We start from the raw sequence: 20,955 nt of genomic DNA on the forward strand, positions 1-20,955 counted from the left end.
CAGGAGATACAAGATGCAAGGGGGATGGAGTCAATAGGTAGGGGTAGAAATGCTACAATGACCTGTGAACCAAATCTTGGATTTTCTCACAGCACGCATGTGATGACAACAGGTGTGTGGAAGTGAGGGAGATTAGAGTAGGTGAAAACGTGCATGTGTGAGAAGTGCTGCTCACGTGCCTTCAGTCCTGCAGTGTCCACCTCTCTGCAGCAAAAAGTCTGAGCACTTTGCTAAATGCCCAGAGCCCCAGACTTTGATCTACAGGAAATTATTTTATTTAGTAGTAAACAGAGATCTATGCACATTCAAACATTTTGGCACTTACTTATTGAGGCTGACAATAAAAGGCGACACTGATCAAATGTAAGCATCCAAAGAGGCCCATGTGACTTAGCTCAAGGTCTTGCAACAGAATAACTATTTATTGTAGTCAGTGTTTGCAGTGTAAGCAGTACAGAATTTAGTTGATTGAAATGAATACATATCCTCAGAGAGTCTGCATTAAGCTTTCGTACTGCTCTAAACTTGGCAAATGGTTTATCATACACCTCATATGCTGCTCAGCCTGTACCAGTTTTAATGGACAAAATATGCCCCCAAAGCAAATAACAGCTTATCCAGGAAAGACAACATTGATCAGGCAATAACTATCTAAATTTATGATAATAAACATTTAACCACATTTCAGCAAAGCAAAGGCTAAGATAAACTCTTGCACATATTTATCCTTTGCATTTTCTAAATCCATTATGTATCAATGTCACTTGAATATTAAAAAATAGCTAAGACAAATGGCTTTGCTGTTTTGTTCTTGGTTCTGTACTGTCTCAGTAAACTTTAAGAGGTGATTTTAAAGAGCTTATAATCAATGCAGATTTAAATGTGCCAATATTATTTTTTTGTGCTGCAAAAATGAATCATGAATTTGCAATTCACAATGACATTTAGATATAATGTTCTTTAATAAATATTCAAGTTAATATTTGCTCCCTTTGAGAACATTGATTCCTACGTGACCCATGTGTTTTATGTGGGAGCTTGTACAGTCAGTCATTACATCATCATCCCACACAAATCTTTTGCTGGTCTCTTTCCAATGTCACTTTGGCAGGCTAACCTGCTTTACTGAGGGTCCCTCAACAGTGAAGAAGTCATCTTAGGGTAAATTTTCAGCCTCTTCCATTTTGATACTCAGTAGAGGCAATTTATTTATTTATATTTCTTATTTATTTTGAGATAATTATACTCCAGTTTTCTCCTCAGTGGGGATGCAACTTACATAACTCTCTTCTCCATTCTCCCTCTTATAACAAAAACCCTGTCTTAAATTACAATATGGAGTTTTTTGCTAGTGGATACCCCTCCCCCTTCAGCAGCACACATTGGTGAGGGTCAAGATATTCCCTGCTACACACCCCACAAACAGTTGCTGCTGTAAGACTCGTAATGGACCATGAATGCATGGTGTGAAGGATGGGGTCTACCAAATCTCATCACACTACATATGACACAGTGGGGAAAAATGTGGCATGAGAAAGTACCAATATTATTTAAGATCAACTGAAGCCCTTTGTGATATTGCTCCTGCATTTATTTGTAGTTAATATGAAACCATCCAATTCTTTGATGTAGTTACCAAAAGCACAGTTTTTCTGGGGACTTATCAGTAAAAAAATGCTCTCAACTGAAAGATCAAAGCCAGTGGTCAGGAATGTGACTTGCTATAACCCTCTCAGCCTATGACTGAACCATAGTTCACAATCTGCTTCTATCTCCCATTGATTCACTAGCATATATGAATAGTGTACTCTTCAAAAGACTCATAAATAAGTCTGAAAAATTACACCATAATGTGAATAAAGGGGGCCTCTGTATTCAGAAGCAGTAAATCTCTAGAATCCAGTGCTGGGAGACAATATTGGGGGAAGTCCTTGGGTACTGTGTCCTGTTCGTTGGCCTTCCGGGACAACAGGTTGGGCACTGTGTGAAACTGGAAGCTGGGCCAGATGAACTACTGGTCTGATCCAGCAATGACTCTTCTTATGTCCTTAACTGCTAAAAAAAAAAAGTCATGTCAACAGTTCTGAACTGTCTACACCTACCTGGTAGATGTTAAACTGCATCTACCTGGTCTGGGTCACAAATGTACATAACTACACAATTTCTATATAATTACTATACATGATTGTGAAGCAGAACATATGAAGTAATTGCACTGAAAAACATACAAAAGTTCTGTAAGTGATGTGATGACCTTTTCACACATACAAGCCTTCATTAGAATCCCATTAATCAAGTGGTACAAATATGTACAAAGTGGTACAAAGCTCAAATACTTTGGCCACCAAATGAGAAGGGAGCACTCACTGGAGAAGATCCTGATGCTAGGAAAGACAGAAGGCAAAAGAAGAAGGGGATGGAAAAGGATGAGATGGCTGGACAGTGTTACTGATGTAACAAACACAAATTTGAGCAGACTTCGGAGGATGGTGGAAGACAGGAGGGCCTGGCGTGACTTCGTCCATGGGATTGCAAAGAGTCGGAATTGACTGTGTGACTGAACAACAACAAAACAAATATGAAAGTTGCCTGATAACAGCTTAAAACAGACTTGAAAATATAGAAACATATATAAAGAAGCTGTTTGATAGACCAGTCTATTGGTCTATCTAGTTCCTTATTGTTTACACTGGTGGGCAACACATCTCCAGTGTCTGAAGCACATATTGGCCTTAGCCAATACCTGCTACTTAACTGAAGATGCCTGAGGCTGAACATCTCAGGTCCTTTTGTATGCAAAACAAGCACACTGCTGATCCCATAATGCCTGTCTAGGGATGGGCATGAATCAGGAAAATGGTTTGTCCCAGTTTGTGGTTTATGAAGTCCCACAGATCATGAACGGGGATGAACTTCCCTTGCTTCATGAACCAGTTTGGATTCATGAGATTTGTGGATCTTCTCTCCCTCTTTTCTGCTGGCAGCAGCAACTTCTCAATGTCAGCAGAATGGAAGGAGAGGGAGAAATCTTCTGAAAGCCATTTAAGTGGAATGTTCCCTTCAAATGGCTTTTGCAGGTTGACGCCACATGGGAATGGAGTCCAAGTGGTGAATTCACCACTTCCAGGTGAATTCACCATGTGGACTCCACTTCCATGCAGTGCCCATGGGCAAAAGCCATTAAAGGGAACATTCCATTTAAATGTCTTTTGCAAGACATTTCAGCAATCCTTTTCAACCCCCCTCCCCCAACTTGGTCACACTGCCACAGTGGCATGACTCAGTGGGTCAACTGAGAATACATTTAAATTCATTCCCAGTTCATTTGTGAGTCATACTGCCGTGGCAATGGTGCAACTTGCAAAATCAATTTAAATGGAATCACTTTAAATGTTTTGGGTTTTTTTGCAAGTTGCAACACTGCCACAGCAGGGCTTGGAGAAGGCATCTAAAGAGACTGCCAGTGTGTCACACAAACCCACTTCAGAGATCCATGGAGCTCATGAGGGTGGGATGAAGAGAACAGATTAGGGTTGCCAAATCCAATTCAAAAAATATCTGGGGACTTTGGGGGTGGAGCCAGGAGACATTGGGGCGGAGCCAGGAGCAAGGGTGTGGCAAGCATAATTCCAAGGGAGTTCTGGCCATCACATTTAAAGAGACAGCACACCTTTCCAAATGCCTTCCTTCCATAGGAAATAATGAAGCATAGGGGCACCTTCTTTGGGGGCTCATAAAATTGGACCCCCTAGTCCAATTGTTTTGAAACTTGGGGGGTACTTTGGGGAGAGGCACTAAATGCTATAATGAAAATGTGGTGCCTCTACCTCAAAATGTAGCTCTCCCAGAGCCCCTGATACCTGTGGATCAATTCCCCATTATTCCCTATGGGAATCATTCTCCATAGGGAATAATTGCCCAGTAGACATTTCCCTCCCCCCCCCCCCCGCTGCTTTCTGATGACCCTAAAGCGGGGGGAGGGGAGGGCTTCCAAACCTGGGGATTGGCAACCCTCTCTCTCTCTCTCACACACACACTTACTGAGTCTGGTTCCTCCACAACAACATCTGAAAAGAACAGGGGCTACACTGCTCTCTCTCTCACACACACACATACTCACACACATACAGTTGCTCTGAAATGAAAGCTGGGACCTGGGGATTGGGAAGCCTAACAGAGGTTCATGCACCATGAAATGGGCCTAGTTCATGACAAATTTTGGTTTGTAATTTGGTTTGTGCCCGTCTCTACCCCTGTCATTGTTATACTGATATGCTCACTATCCTGAGTAACAGTATTGTTTTGATTTAATTCCTGAACAATATGGTTTTGGGATATTTATGTCTTTTTGATAAAGTGTGCTTATCCTGGCAGTGGTTCAGACATGTCTGAATCCATGTCAACTTGGGGTGGCCAAATGCTGCCCTTGTAACTGATTGTTTATAACATTGGTGCCAGTTTTGAGAACAGAACCATTCCTCCCAACTGGCAAACATTTTCAAAGAATAGCAAAGATGTGTGCTCAGGGCACTTTCTGACAATGATGATTTAAATTATTTTACTCTCCTGAGGTCCTTGAAAAATAGGCCAGTCTGTGATCGCTTCTGAGCTCTTGCCAGCTTGCCTGAAATATGGGAAGATGGATAAGATGTGGCTGGTTTTCCAATTAGCTTTTTCCTTTCTCTGGTGAGTTACACAGCTCTCCTTTTAAGTGACAAAAACATTAGGCCCTTTAAAGATGTATATTTTCCACTGGGGTTTATGTCATCATTTTATCTAATTATTTCATAATTAAGGGAAATAATTATACAAAATGGTGATGCAAACTGCAGCAGAACAATATATCTTTGCCTGAAGAACTCTCCACAGAATTCTGGTTCTTTCAAAGGAACAGGTTACTGAGTGATAGATCTGGCTGCAATACCCTTTCAAATCTTGATTAGGATGGCCATGAACCTCTTCTTAAAGCAATTAAAGTTAGGAAAGTGGCTTTCCTCTTTCCTGGAGGGTCGTGGATAAAGGGTGGCAATTGAGGGGGAGCTGTCCCAGAGGCACCTACTTAATTGTGGGGTGCCTCAGGGAGCAGTTCTCTCCCCGATGTTATTTAACATTTACATGCACCCCCTTGCCCAGATTGCCCGGAGATATGGGCTGGGTTGTCACCAGTACGCGGATGACACCCAGCTCTATCTATTGATGGGTGGCCGGGCTGCCGATGTTCCTATAAATCTGGACCGGGCGCTGCAAGCCGTGGCAGATTGGATTAGTTTGAGTGGGCTGAAATTGAACCAGCGAAGACAGAGGTCCTTTGCCTAGGGCGCGGTGGTTCGGAGGGAGGGATCTCCCTTCCAGCTTTTGACGGTGCATCACTGGTACCAGTGCACAGGGTCAGGAGCTTGGGAGTGCTACTGGAGTCTTCTTTGACAATGGAGGCCCAGATAGTAGCCACTGCCAAATCCGCCTTTTTTCATCTTAGTCGGGCGAGGCAGTTGGCTCCCTTCCTGGAACACAATGACCTGGCAACAGTGATCCATGCAACGGTCACCTCGAGGCTAGATTACTGTAATGCCCTCTACATGGGGCTGCCCCTGTGCTGAACTCGGAAACTGCAGCTAGTGCAGAATGCAGCAGCCAGACTGCTATTGGGCCTACCTCGGTGGGAACATGTGCGGGCTAGGCTGTGGGAGCTGCATTGGCTGCCAATTGTTTACAGAGTTCGTTACAAGGTGCTGGTTATTACCTTTAAAGCCCTATATGGCCGAGGACCTGTTTACCTTAGGGACCGCCTCTCTCCATATGTTCCCCAGAGAACACTGCGATCCAGCTCACAAAACCTTCTGGAAGTACCTGGGCCAAAGGAGGCCAAACTAAAAATAACTAGAGAACAGGCCTTCTCTATAAAAGCACCCCAATGGTGGAACCAGCTGCCGGAAGAGGTGCAGGCCCTACGGGACATTAGCCAATTCCATAGGGCATGCAAAACCGCCCTCTTCCGGCTAGCCTTCCAAGATGGAGCCTGAAATAAACATCACACCATCATTAACATTAATATAACTGAGATAGCAATGAGATGAGACTATTTTAGACTGATTTTAGACTGTTTTAGATTATGTAAAAATTTAATGGTAAATTGTAAATTGTATTGAATTGTTATAACTGTTTTATTGTTCAACATGGCTTTTGCCATACTTCGTAAGCCGCCCTGAGCCTGCCTCGGCGGGGAGGGCGGGGTATAAATAAAATGTTATTATTATTATTAATTGAAATACCTGGAATGTTTGAACTGTAGCATTATGTGCTTCTTGAGTTTAGTTTAGAACAAAAGCAACTATCCCAGAAGGAGAGGGATGTATGATGGAGTCTGTTTTTTCATACAAATGAAATCCACCCTCAACAAGCCCTGTGGCTCAGAGTGGTAAACTGCAGTACTGCAATCCAAGCTCTGCTCATGACCCAAGTTTAATCCCAGCGGGAGCTGGGTTCAGGTAGCCAGCTCAGGGTTGACTCAGCCTTCCATCTTTCCGAGGTCGGTAAAGTGAGTACCCAGCTTGCTGGGGGTAAAATGTAAATGACTGGGGAAGGCAATGGCAAACCACCCCATAAAATTCAGCCCCGCCCCGGCCATGCCATGATAGTATCTACGGGCCATGGGGCCACCTTTTGCCTCCCCAGAGGATTGGGAGGTTATAGAGCTTCCTGGGCATCTGAGGAACTGTGGTGGGTGGAGCATCAGGGCTATATTAGCCCCGACCCCACGCTAAGCCACACAGTTCTTTTGAGGCTCTCGGCCCACCCTGCAATAGTACAGGATTTGACTGGTCACCTTATTAGGGGCCAGATAGGAATTTTTTCACTCTCACCCAATTGGCTGGTGGTGGAGTGTTTTTCACCTACCTTGTACTGCTTGGCAGTGGTCTGGAAGTGAGGAAAGAGCATGGGTTAAGTTTCTTGGCCACTTGGCAGAAGGAAAAAGGGGTTACTTAAGTTGCAGGTGAGCACCCAGGGCTCTGCACTTGTTTAGTGCAGGCAATCTGCAGGAGCATCAGATGGGCTTCATGGCTCAGTGCTACATAGTGCAGATCATAGTTATGCCTCCCCCTAAATTTGGCTCCTTCTGGTGATCAAGGCCTGAGTTGTGGGGAGGTGTAGTTTTGGCCTGGCTGGCTCTGAATTAGTCATATTATTATGGCTCATGCAGGGGGCAGGGTGGCTCACCCATCTTTGGACAAGGAGAGGTCAAGGGACAACCCCGGGGCTTGTCCAATTGCAGGCAGCCCTTGCCGTGCTAGTTAAGTTATAATTATGTTCAATAAAGTGGCCCGTTTTACCCAACATACAGTGTCAGCCTCTTTATCCTGACCGGGGGGGGGGGGGGGCATAAGTCTGCCATGAAAACATTGTGAAAGTGATGTCAGAAATGACTGGTGCTTGCACCTTTACCTTTATCCACCCTCAGCCTTAAGTGTGATTTCCTGCTACTTAGGACAATGGTGCTTAGCATGTCTTATACCAGCAAAACCCTTCTGTCTACAAATGCATCTCAGAAAAGAGGGTCACAATTAGTGAAAACAAACTTGCCTTTTGAAGCAAATATCCTTTTGAGGCAGCCCTTCCTTGAGTCTGACTTCCAGCTATGTATATTTCCACATGTGTTTCTTTCACTTCTCTTCTATAGTTTTACCCACTCTACTAGGGGAGTCTCTAGGAGGACCATCCCACATGGGGTTGCCAGACTGCAGCCAGTAACCCCAGGTAGAAATTGGGAGCATAGCTAGAGTGCTGGCAGTGTGCAAACATGCTTACGTCACTTACGTCACAACAAAAAGACAATGAGACTATAACTTGTTAAAAATTGTAACATCTAGTTTGACCTTTTGCTCCCCCCCCCCCCCCCCGGGAATCCTCAAGTAATATGTTGAAGGGTTCATTTTTAAGTAAAAATGGACTGCGCTGGCTCCTTTTTCTTGCTTCTTTCAGCATATTTCTGGCTCCAGTATCCTTATCTTACAAGCAATTTCTTGGATCCAGGTGAAAACAAGAATGCTTATTCTTTAACTGCCTGAAATTCAGAAAGTAGGACACATTGGGTGAAATGTATAATCCCTGACAATTCTATTCTGATCAACTGTATACAAGAGAAAGACAAGCTAAAGTTGAGATATATTTTCTATTGAAACCATAGAATCATAGAGTTGGAAGGGACCTCTAGGGTTATCTAGTTCAACCCCCTGCACAATGCAGGAATTCACAAATGTCTCTCCCTAAATTCAAAGGGTCTTCATTACTGTCAGATGGCCATCTAGCCTCTGTTTAAAAACCTCCAGGGAAGCAGAGTCCACTACCTCCCAAGGAGGCCTGTTCCACTGAGGAACCACTCTGACTGTCAGGAAGTTCTTGCTGGAAACTCTTTTGATGTAATTTCAACCCATTGGTTCTGGTCCTACCTTCTGGGGCCACAGAAAACAATTCCACACACCCCTCTATATGCCAGACCTTCAAGTACTTGAAGATGGTGATCATATCACCTCTCAGCCGCCTCCTCTCCAAGTTAAGCATACCCAGCTCCTTCAACCTTTTTTCATAGGACATGGTCTCTAGCCCCAAATGTCAAGTCGGCAGAGTCAATAACCAGTCGTTTGTTGATACCAAGAAGCTAGTTTATTGCTACAGTTACTTGAGGCAAAGCCAGCATTGAAAGACTAAAGAGTGTACCTTGATACATTGCATTTAAGGGGGTACTTCTGAGGAATTCCTAAGGGAGGGGGATTATGCAGGGTACATTCACACATTGATTTTACCAATTTGTTCCCAGGCTGATGGCCTTGATCGTCCCGAGCTCTTGACTCCCTCCTGAGAGCCAAGCCTGAGAAGGCACAGATAAGGCTTTCACATCTTTCCATTTCAAAGCAAAACTATCCACTACAGGAAGGAGGGGATGGGAAAGGTTTGAGCTAGCAGCATTTGGTTATACTTTGGTTCTACCCAGAATGCTCTCTGACTGAGCCAGAGTTTGCAGACGGACTTGACATACTGCCCCCCCACCTAAGCCCCCTCCACAGCCCCGTTGGAGCATTGTTGCTGGAATTTTCTGATTAGGTCCGGTGCTGCGATGTCCCCCTCGGCCACCCACTCATTTTCGCTGATGGGGAAATGTTTCCATTTTACCAAATAATACCGGACCCCTCTTTTGACTTTAGAGTCCAGGATTTATTGGACCTCGTGATGACGCTGATTTCCAATCACCACAGGTTGGGGGGGCGGGTGCTCAAGGATGCCAAGCCGAAGCCCCAGGGTCTCGACGGAGAAGGCTGCAATGAAATACAGGGTGTATTTTACTAAGTGCCTTTGGCAGCTCTGTCTCCACCATCACTTGGTTTATGACTCTCTTGATCTTAAAGGGCCCCAGGAACCTGTAGGCTAGCTTTCTCGAGGGTTGGTTGAGAGGTAGGTTTTTGGTAGACACGAATACTGAGTCCCCCACCTTAAAATCCCACGCAGGTGCATGGGATTTGTTGTATTATCTCTTATAGGTCTCTTTGGCAGCCTCCAGATTCTCCTGGATGGTTTTCCAACTCCCACTCGGCCCTTGCCACCATTGCTCAAAAGCTGTTGGGTCTTAGGGGGGTTCTCCTCCTGGCAGCAAGGGCATGGGCTTCCCCTCGTAGCCATGAACGGTGGAGAAGGGGGAGGTTTGGTGGAACTGTGCACACTGTTATTGTACCCATATTCGGCAAATGGGAGCAGGTCGACCCAGTCGGACTGGCAGTAGTTCACAAAACAGTGCAGGTACTGCTCTAGGACCCCATTCACCCTCTCTGTCTGTCCGTCTGTTCTGGGGGTGGTAAGCCTAAGCGAGCCATCCTTCTTCTTCCTAAACAGGACCGGAGCGGCGTGGGGGGCCGTCGCCGGTCTAATGAACCCCCTCTCCAGGTTCTGATCTAGGAACTTGCACAGTTCCTTCTTCTCTGCCCACCCCATGGGGTAAAGCTTCACTCGGGGCAGGGTTTCCCCAGGGATTAGCTCTATGGTGTAGTCCGTGTCTCGATGGGGGGATAGCTGGTTGGCTCCTTGCTCGCTGAATGCCCCCATCAGGTCTCGATAAGCTTTCGGGATGACGTGTACTTCCTCTACGCACGTGCACACCCTCTCCTTGGCTACTGGGGCTCGCGGACCCCACGTGGGTTTCCACACATGTCTTGCACAAAGGGGATCTACGAACCTGATGGTCTGTGCCCCCCATCTAATGCGGGGCTCGTGTTTTTCTAGCCAACCCACTTCCAAGACTACTGGGTAGGAGCAAGAGGGGGCGATGACGAAGGACTCCTGATCCCAGTGTTCCTCAATCCCCATCGGGCAGGGCCAGGTCTCTAGCTTGCAGGTGGAACCCCCCTCAGACCCCCTCAGTGCAAAACTATCCACTACAGGAAGAGGAAGCTTCTTGGTATCAACAAACGACTGGTTATTGACTCTGCCGACTTGACACCATCACTATCTTCATCGCCCTCCTCTACACCCATTCCAGTTTGTCTATATCCTTCTTAAAATGTGGTGCCCAAAACTGAGTACAATACTCCAGGTGAGGTCTTACCAGAGCGGAGTAAAGCATGATCTGGATACTATACTTCTGTTGATACAGCCCAAAATTGCATTTGCCTTTTTAGCCACCACATCACATTGTTGACTCATGTTCAGCGTATGGTCCACTAAAACCCCTAGATCCTTTTCGCACATACTACTGCCAAGACAAGTCTCCCCCATTCTATAACTATGCATTGGATTTTTCCTATCTAAATGCAGAACTTTACTTTTATCCCCATTAACATTCATTGTATTAGTTACAGTCCTGTTTTCCAGCCTGTCAAGATCATTCTGTATCCTGTTTCTGTCTTCTACTGTATTTGCAACCCCTTCCAATTTAGTATCATCTGCAAATTTAATAAGCATTCCCTTTATTCCTTCATCCAAATAATTTATAAAGATGTTAACAAAACAGGTCCCAGGACAGATCCTTGAAGCACTCCACTTGTCACTCCTCTCCAAAAGGATGAGGAATAGTTCACAAGCACTCTTTAGGTGCGGTCAGCCAGTTATAGATCAACCTAATGGTAACAGGATCCAAACCACATTTTACCAACTTGTCAACAAGGATGTGGAACCTTATCAAAAGCTTTACTGAAATCAAGATAAACTATGTCTACAGCATTCCCCTTATCCAGCAAGACAGTCACTTCCTCCAAAAAAGAGATCAGGTTAGTCTGGCATGACTTGTTCTTGAGAAACCCATGTAATTCTTAGTAAACTCTTAGTAATTACATCCATCCTTTCTAAATGTTCCAGGACTGACTGTTTGATGATATGCTCTAAAACTTTTCCAGGTATAGATGTCAAGCTGGCAAGTCGGTAGTTACTCGGATCCTCCTTTTCCCCCTTTCTGAAGATGGAGACAACATTTGCCCCCCTCCAATCTTCTGGCACTTCTCCTGTTCTCCAAGAATTCTCAAAAATAATAGCCAGAGGCTCAGAAATTACATTCTCAAGCTCTTTTAGTACCCATGAACATTTCTAATAAGTTTCTAATAAAATTTCTAATGTTTTCTAATTTTGATATTAAGAAATCAAGTGACTATCATATCAGATTGATGTTCTAATAAGTCTATCAGTATATCTAATACCAAGTAAACAAACTCCATTTTTCAAAACAACCCAACTACAAATCTGTCCTTTCTTTATATGCTCAGTGTCAATGTATATATCTAATACAACACTGGGTAAAATTGATTTAGTTGGTGAACTGATAAGAGATGTGAGTGACTCTGGCTCATGGAGAAAAAAAAATCATGACTAGAAGCCCTGCCATTTCCAATTCAAGGTCATAGGGAGATATTGGGAAAGACCTAATTGGCCTGAGCCACTGACTGTCAGAGAAAACAGTACCAAGAGTGGATCAATGACAGATTTTTAGCAGAATAAATTTTGATACCAATCTAAGATTTGATTATCTTTCTTAGAGCACCTGTGTGTGTTGATCACATGTTGCACATGTGTTGGAATGGCTATATATTTAGAGGACCTTTTAAGATATTAAAGGCAAATCACAGATCCAGAGATCTAATGACTTCTAGGTACACACAGAGTTCCAACCTGCATGGACTACTTCATTTTAGAGAAAGCAGTAACTGGTTTGAAGGAATAGGGAGGAGTTGTGAGCAGGAGAACTATGTACCTTGTTCTCACATATCTAAATCAAATTGCTGGAGCAGATAACAATTCATACTTCCTAATCTAAAGGGGAAAATGAAATGTGTCATCTGTACTTCTGGTATACATACAGATAGCTTACAGTGCTAAATTGACAAGATATTGTGTTTAATGATTGGCATCTTATCAAACGTATAAACAATTCATAAGATGGTTGGGTTTGTGAGTTAAGGGATCATCAGTAACAGAAGTAACAGCAAATCTTCAGTGTGAAATGAACTTCAGAACCAGAAATATTCTGACTTCCCAGGGATTTTACTTTGTTGGAATTTGATCTCAATATCTATTTTCTATTCTATTGCAGAGAATTTTGCTTTACAGGAAAAAAAAAAATAGTGATTGTGAGAAGTGTTTTCCTAGTGATGAGGTGTGGAGTAGTTCCTCTGAGGAGAATGAAAGAAAACTAGCTAATTCTTTTTTGACCCTATGACTTTCCAAGTATTCACATACTTTGGCCTTTTTTCTGGCTTCACTGGGAAAGTAGCTGGAGAGCACCAGGGCATAATACTGTCAGAATGCTTCCTGAGATAATTCCTTAAAAGGATAAGGAGGCAAGAAAGCAACCCCCACAAAGGAATATAATGTAACTTTTGGAAGTTTTTGATGGATCTTCAAAAATGGGAAATTTGCCAGTCACAATGTTATTTGGTCATCTGACAGTTTATGTGAAGAGTATCAGAATGATTTATGGGCATAGTTATATCTGGCAAACATCTAGGTTGATAAGAAGCTACAAATTTGTTTGATCTGGAGTGTGAAGACGTTTCTGTCTTCATAAATATTATGATTCATAATATGTAGAAGTAATTAAATTGTCATAACAAATTCAAGTCTCCTTATTGTTGATGCAGAAGGGTGAATAATTAAGTAACCTCCATTATTTGTTTTTCTGTGAAATGAAGCTCTGATATTCAGAAACTACCAGCATTTATTGATAGCTGATCTGTAAACTACAATTATAAATGAATCCTTTCTTCCATTACAGTGCAGATTATATTGTCAATGGGCATCCTTGTGGATAACAGCAAGTAGGGAAACCTACCCTGGCTCAAGCTTCAATACCAGAAATGTGCCTCATTTCTCATTGCCTACACCATAGCAGGGAGAAGAATTAGGGACATCCCTTTCCTCATCAAACAGAAATCAAAAAGTGACAGCTGCCCCTCCCCCACAATTTCCTCATTAAAAAAGAAATCAAAAAGTGACAACTGCCCCAGACCACACTTTCCTCATTAAACAGAATATATATACATACATTTATACATCCACAGTAAAAAGTATATTTTAGAATCCTTGTACATCCAATGCCAAGAGCATTTTTTCCTGTTCTTATGGTCTGTGATTTAAAATAGCTTTTGCCATTTATTTTATTTATTGCTAATTGTGAGAGAAAAGTATTTGACCTAAAAGGTCAAGGCTCTAGGTCAAGGGGTTTTATGGCTGTGAAGTGCAGAAAATGTATATCATACCTAGGGAGGGTATTCACCCTGTGAGAGACAGCAAGAATTTTAGCAAATTATTTAATGCTGACACAGTTTAGACCCCGGACAAAAGATAAACAGAGAAAATTAGGTTCTCACGCAATAAAATTTCCAGAGTCAGCATACCATAGCTTTTATGGTTGTTTTTTGAGCTGCATGGGACAACCCCAGGATGAATCCACTTTTAAGAAAAAACTTTTTTTTTGCTGCCCCTTCTAATACATTAATTGTAAACATTTACCCAGCATCTTCAGTGCCTGTTCTCAGTGGATTAAAAAAGCACTCTTTTGTTCTTTGCCAGCACCCACAGCAAGGTTGCCCAAAGGACTAGTTTGGCAGGGATGGACAATATGAATCAGCTAACAAAGAAATTTTAGATGTGCAGGAGAAGAGCATAGCAAAAACTTCTTTTTATGCTTAAGATTTCCTTTGCATCCCTCCTCACCCCCCCCCCTCACCCCCCTTCTGAGAAAAAAGGCTTATTTCTCCCCAGTGTGCAGGCATGCACAATGTAAAACACCTAACAGCATTTTAGATGTGTCTATTTGCTTCCCCTCACACTTCAATGCAAAGAAATGTCGTTGTACACTATATTTGAAATGTTGCAGGCAACCTCCGGTTGTCACAGGGCGTGTCCCATGCGACATTTAAATACACCAATGAGTGCAGGTGGTGCTTTCTCACGGAACTCTTTAAAATAGGGAGACTCCCAGCTCCCACTCCATGGCCTGTGTTTGTTGCTTATGGTTTCCCGGCTCTGTTGAACCATCATTTTATGAAGAAATGAATGCTGTGGAGGCCGACGGGGTTCCTGCTTTGGAACAGGCTGTTCCTGAGAATATGAACTCTGGTGAGGAACCTGTTTATGAGGAGATGATGCATCTTTCACCCAAAAGCTATGGCGAGGAGCCTGGACATGATGAGGGAAAAGATGAAGCCGAGGATGAGGAAGAAGAGGAATGGGCACAGTGTGTTCAGAATTGGGTAGAGGATGTAAGTAGCACAAAGAGAACGGGGATGCTGTTGATAGCGAGGGTGGGGCTGGAAATATTTAGAATTGTGTTTTTTCTCTTGCAGATGGAGGATGAAGGATTGTATTGGAGACTGATTGCTCAAATTATGGAATTGGCGCATAGTAGAGTGGGAACAAGCTGTTGTAAATTCTGTACAGCGATAACATATTGTCAAGAGAGTAGTTGTGTGAAAAACATGACACACAAGAAGATGGGACAGGATGAGGAAGAGGAGGCGAAGGAAGAAGAAGATGATGATGAAGAAGAAAGTATAGTGTGTGTCGAATATTACCTAGAGATGGTAAGTAGCGGCGGGAACGTTGGAAAGATCACAACAGTGCGGGGGACAGGATAAACATCGTTGTTTTTTCTCTTGCAGAACGACTATGACGATGTGAGGTGGGAACAGTTTATACAAATTGTGGAAGTTGCGCATGAGAAAGTGAATCCTTCATGTTGTGATTATTGTGGAGAAATAGCGTGGTATCAAGAACGCAGCTGGGTGAGAAAGAAAATGGAACGCCCACAACCTCCCTGCGTGCGAGATTTATATCCGGGTGTAAGTCTTTTTTATTTAAGGGGGGGATGCTGATGTCTAGAAGGGGAATAGAAAGACTTAGCCACTTTTTCCCTGACAAGGTAGGGAAAACTCGAGCGTATTCGGAGGTGGCGGATGTCGTCCCTGTGAAGCCGGAACCAAGTTGCTGCTGGGAATGCATGACTGTATATAACATGCAATCTGTAAAGAAGGATCGTGAGGAAGATTCCCTAGCAGATGCCGAGCACGGTACCGCCGGTGATTCCGGACCGGACATGACGGATACCTCTGGAAATTCCGGAGCAGACACGGAGCATGAAGCCGCGGAAAAGGCGAGGGAACCCCCGGTTGATGAAGCGCAAACACCTGAACAGCCAACGGATGCTGATCCAGCCAAGGAGGGGGAAGAAGAAGAAGACACCCGCCCCTGCATCGAGGCTTTATTCCCCGATGTAAGTGTAATAAAACTGCATCAGCTGTGTGAATGTAACAAAGCGCTATTTGAACTAAAAAAATGTGTTTTCTTCTTTGAACACAGGTGTGGGACAGGCCCGTTGATTTCGCACTACTGGCCAGTTGCGTTAGCGAGGAGATAAACCCAGGCTGTTGCTACCGCTGCGGACTGGTCGCCCTGTTTCAAAAGGAGGGGTACGGTGCCCAAGGCGCGTCTGTAGATGTTCCAAAGTTTACGGTGTTTGAAGTAAAGGGGGCAGACCTGTGTAAATTTCTGCAAAGGAAAGTGATGGAGCGTGCTGAGAAGCAGAAACAACTCGGAGAAAAAGATGAGAATCAGAACGAGTCAGAGTGAAGACCCCGTTTTTTTTTTCTGTATATACGCAGCCTAATAAAAAAACCTTTCATTGTGGCAAAAGTGAGCAAAGTGTCATGACGCGTCACGGGGATGTGTTAAAAGGGATTTATTATAATCCGTGGGAGGTTGGAAGTTTTGGGGGTATCGAGCCGTTATTTCAGGCAGCCTCTAAGAAGGGGTATAAGCTGAGCAGAAATGAGGTGAAAGAGTGGTTGGACGATCAGGACGCATACAGCTTGCATAAACCGATCAGGGTGCGCTTCAAAAGGAACAAGGTAATCGTGGGGAATGTCGACGAGCAGTGGCAGGCGGATTTGGTAGATATGCAGCAATATTTGAATTACAACGGGGGCTATAAATATATTCTGACAGTAATAGACATCCTGTCTAAATACGCGTGGGTGGTGCCTCTGAAAGACAAGGGTGGTACCGAGGTTGCAACCGCTTTTAAAAGCATTTTCAGAGGATCAGGGAGGGTCCCTCAGAAGCTGCAAACTGACAGGGGCAAGGAGTTTCTCAATAAAAAAGTGAGTGCTCTGTTAAAGCAACACGGAGTTCGCCATTTTGTCACCAACAATGATGTGAAGGCGGCAGTAGTGGAGAGGTTTAATAGAACTTTAAAGACCAGGATGTGGAGATATTTTACACACAATAACACTTTTAAGTATACGGATGTGTTACAAGATCTAGTCAAAAGTTATAATCATAGTCACCACAGAACTATTCAGACGCGGCCTGTAGATGTCAAACCCTCTAACGCGCTTACGGTGTGGAGGCGCGTGTATGGTGCGGTCCTAGGGTCCCCCAAAAAAGAAACACGAGTCCTGTTTAGAAAAGGGGACCGCGTGAGGGTCTCTAGAACAAAGGGGACATTCGAGAAGGGTTATGAACAGAATTTCACAGATGAAATTTTTATTATAGAAGAGGTGGGGGGGAGGGGCGAGAGGCCCGTGTACCACCTGGTAGATTTTGACGGTGAACCGATCCTCGGGGGGTTTTACACGGAGGAGTTGCAGAAAGTGGCGCGTTGGAAAGACAGAACATACAAGATAGAGAAAATTATAAAAACCCGGACAAACAAGAAACAGAAGCAGATCTTAGTGAAGTGGAGGGGGTGGCCACCAAAATTTAACAGCTGGGTCCCGGCTGAAGACATCATTGAACAGGATGGAAGATGACGGTTTTTACATCACGCTGCCCAGCAACGCTTCTAAGAACCTATTTCCTGAAAACACCAGTTCGGCTTTCACGGTGCGCTTGTTTAAGCCTCTGGATTTGAGGGGGGAGTGGGAAGTGGGGTTGGCGGAAATTCAGTATCCCCGCACATGGTACACGATCAGTAAGCCGCAGATGTTCCAAATCTGTACCGAGACTACTAGAAACGAATTCCAGGTGAAGCAGGGGTATTACGAAGACGTCCGCCATATATTAGACGCCATGCAGACGGCGGTACGGAAACACGCCGACACTCCCCCCGATGTGCGTTTCCTTTATGACCAAACAACGGGGAAAACTAGATTTATCGGTTCGAGCATTACGCACTTCATCGTGGGTGAAGAATTAGCGCTGCTCCTGGGGACTCCCGCTAACGTCCCGTTCAAAAACATTCAACACGCAACAGATATTACCAAGGGGTTTAATTCTCTGTACCTATATACGGATATCATAGAACACCAGCTGGTAGGGGACACGGCAGCGCCCCTTCTACGTTGTATTCCGATAAGAGGGAAAACTCACGATTTTGTCACAGTCATCTATGATGAGCCCCACTACGTCCCCGTCAACAAACAACACATCGAAACGATCCGCGTAGAAATAAAGACGGATCAGAATCAACACGTGTCATTCCGCTACGGCAAGGTCATCGTAAGGTTGCACTTACGACCGCGGAAAAAATGGTGATTGTGAAAGATTACGGGGACCCCGCGATGTTTAGGGGCTATTACCGTTCACAGGCCGGTTACGCTCTCCCTGGATTTCACGGTGCGCCCGTTATGTATGGGTCAGGAATTGGAGGGATTTTTCGGAGGCTTTTCCGAATGGCCGTACCGCTTTTTAAAAAAGGGGCGGCTATCGTCAAGCCGCACTTGAAAACAGCGGCTCACAATATTGCTCAAGATGTCGTGAGCCACGTGACACGTCGAGTTATGAATAAACTTGACCCCCAGGAGGGATCGGGCTTTCTGTATCTTAAAAGAAGGGGCGGCCTTAAAAGAAAGCGGTCTACTACACGCGGCGGCCCCCCGAGACCCGTTAAAAGAAGCCGCGGGGGCCCCAAGAAGCAGAAAGCCTCGAGGAAGAGGGGAGGAAAGAGGAAGAAGAAGAAGAGGACTTCTCACGGGGGACTCGAAGACGCTTTATAAACGACCATGGCGTTCATACACTGCGGCTCGGAAGAGTGTGTGAAGTCGGAGCTCGATCTGTTCCAGATAGCCCCGACACAAACATGCATCGAGAAAAGTCTGTATATCGAAGTCCCACCCCTATCAGCCCTTACGGGGTCCGCACCTCTAGAGTTCTACATAGCCGGCAACGGGGAAGATTACATCGATTTAAACAATACACTTCTCTACGCGAAATGCAAAATTACTCGAGAAGACGGCACGGACCTCCCTGCTGACGCTAGAGTGGCGCTGGTGAACTACCCTATAGCATCCATATTCAGTCAGCTGGATGTGACGGTCGGAGACCGGCTGATCAGCCAGAGCAATAATTGCTACCCCTATAGGGCGATGATTGAAACTCTGCTCAATTACAGCGGGGAAACCCTAGCCACACAATTTTCAGCGGGTGGTTTTTATAAGGATACGGCTGGCCACCACGAGTCCACCATCCTGGCAAACCCCGTCAACAAGGGATTTGCCAAGAGAGCAGAACTAACGGCCGAGAGCAGGGTGATAGACCTTTTAGGGCATCTCCACGCGGACCTATTTTTTCAAGAAAAACTGCTACTAAACGGGGTGGATGTGAAAATCAAACTAACCCGCAGCAGGGACGCCTTCTGCTTGATGAGCGGCGCGGGAGACGCTGCACGTTTTAAGCTACAGTTGGATTCGGCCTCTCTCTTTGTGAAAAAAGTGAGGGTGTCCCCGGTTGTCCGACTGGCCCATGCTGAAGCGCTGATGACCTCCACAGCAAAATACCCCGTGGACCGTGTCAGCATGAAAGTGTTCAGTATCTCTGCAGGAGCCCGTGTAAGCAACCAAGACAACTTGTTTTTGGGGCAGCTCCCCAAAATGGTGGTCATGGCTCTGGTGGACAATGACGCTTTCAGCGGCAGCTTCACCAAAAACCCTTTCCACTTTAAAGATTACAACATTAACTTTGCGGCCCTATATGTGGATGGTGAGCAGATCCCCCCCAAACCCTTCCAGCCCGACTTTGCCGCCGGGAACAACGTGAGAGAATACATGAGTTTAGTGCAAACAGCGGGGAAGCATCTTCAGGATAGGCCGCTCTTGATAGATCGTGACGAGTATCGGAACGGGTACACTCTGTTCGCCTTTGACCTCTCCCCCGATCAGGAATGTGCAGACCATTACTCCCTGATCAAAACGGGAAACCTGAGAGCCGAAATACGCTTTGCGGACGCGCTCCCCCAAACTGTGAATTTGATCGTGTACGGGGTGTTTGACAACGTCATCGAGATCAACCAAAACCGCAACGTGCTCTTTGACTATATGTAACATGGATACCGTCCAGCTAACACGCGTCTTACTAAACAATCCCCACACCCGAAAAAGCTTCTTGAACGTCTTCCCCAGCGATCGGCTGCCTGTTGAAAGGCTGTCCCGGAGGCCCGTCTCTTTAGTGGTGAACACGCATCCCCACGACCTCCCTGGAGAACACTGGGTGGCGATTTATCTCAGCGACCCCGGGACCTCCGAGTTTTTTGACTCATTCGGCAACCCACCCTCTAGCCCCCTCTTTCCCCCCACCATAATGGACTTTTTAAACAAGAATTCTAACGAGGTGCGCTTCCAGAGGAACCGTCTCCAAGGATCAACGTCTAACACGTGCGGACAACACTGCCTGTTTTTTCTTCACCATCGCTGCAAAGGCGCCCCCTTTCACGAGATTGTGAAGATGTATTCTCCCACCCCCGAACTGAATGACAGGATGGTCGCGAGTTTTGCAAAAAGCACCCTGAAGAATTCACGGGCTTTACAAAACATGTACACCCCTACCCAAACATGTGTTTCTTGCGGTCCCCTTTAATAAAAATATGTTGAAATATTAAAATGAAGTAAGCGTGTGTCTTTTGTCCATAAAATACTCAGAGGCGAAAGGTTTGCATTTACAAATTTTATTCTTCCATAGTCAACCACGCGGGATGCTTTTTTTTTCTTTTAGAAGAAATAAGGAGGGGTGAAATTTTTTGTTTTTTAGAAGAAATTACAGGCGTGCCCTTTAAAGCCGGAGGCTGAGGGCTTTTCAGGTCTTCCAGCATTTTTCTAGCAGCCGGGGTGCCCGCCACTGAAGAGGGGACGTTGAGTTCGGCCAGAGCCCTCATAAACACGTCCAGGCCTTTAGGCGATGGGGCGGAAGAGGGCGGACGAGTCTGAGTAATAGCCTTGACCAAGTCAAGCATATGGCTTCCGGCAACAGGGGTCCCTCTGTAGAGAAAAGTTCCCCTTTCATCCCAAGAGGCAATTTCTTTGTTTTGATCCATTTTCTTCAGCAGCACAAGGGCGTTGTTCCTGTTTCGATGCGGTAGATTCTCTATCACCTCTTCAAAAACCGTCGCATTTTTTTTATCGGCGTCGGATGTTAACACAGGTTGCGGGAAATACAGATCCAGCTTAGTTTTCTCTTCCTCACCCATTCTGATGTGGGTGAGATATTTCTGAAGGA

The 20,955-nt window shown here is 45.0% G+C and overlaps 1 protein-coding gene across 1 annotated transcript; it reads left to right on the plus strand.

Moving 5' to 3' along the window:
• The first annotated feature begins 18,470 nt into the window (after nt 1-18,470).
• Nucleotides 18,471-19,787, plus strand: LOC132574332 (uncharacterized protein F54H12.2-like). The gene has a single exon (XM_060242695.1). The coding sequence runs from the start codon at nt 18,471-18,473 to the stop codon at nt 19,785-19,787; it is 1,317 nt and encodes a 438-aa protein (XP_060098678.1).
• The last annotated feature ends 1,168 nt before the right edge of the window (nt 19,788-20,955 follow it).

The sequence above is a fragment of the Heteronotia binoei genome, chromosome 6, assembly GCF_032191835.1.
Source record: "Heteronotia binoei isolate CCM8104 ecotype False Entrance Well chromosome 6, APGP_CSIRO_Hbin_v1, whole genome shotgun sequence".
Taxonomy (NCBI): domain Eukaryota; kingdom Metazoa; phylum Chordata; class Lepidosauria; order Squamata; family Gekkonidae; genus Heteronotia; species Heteronotia binoei.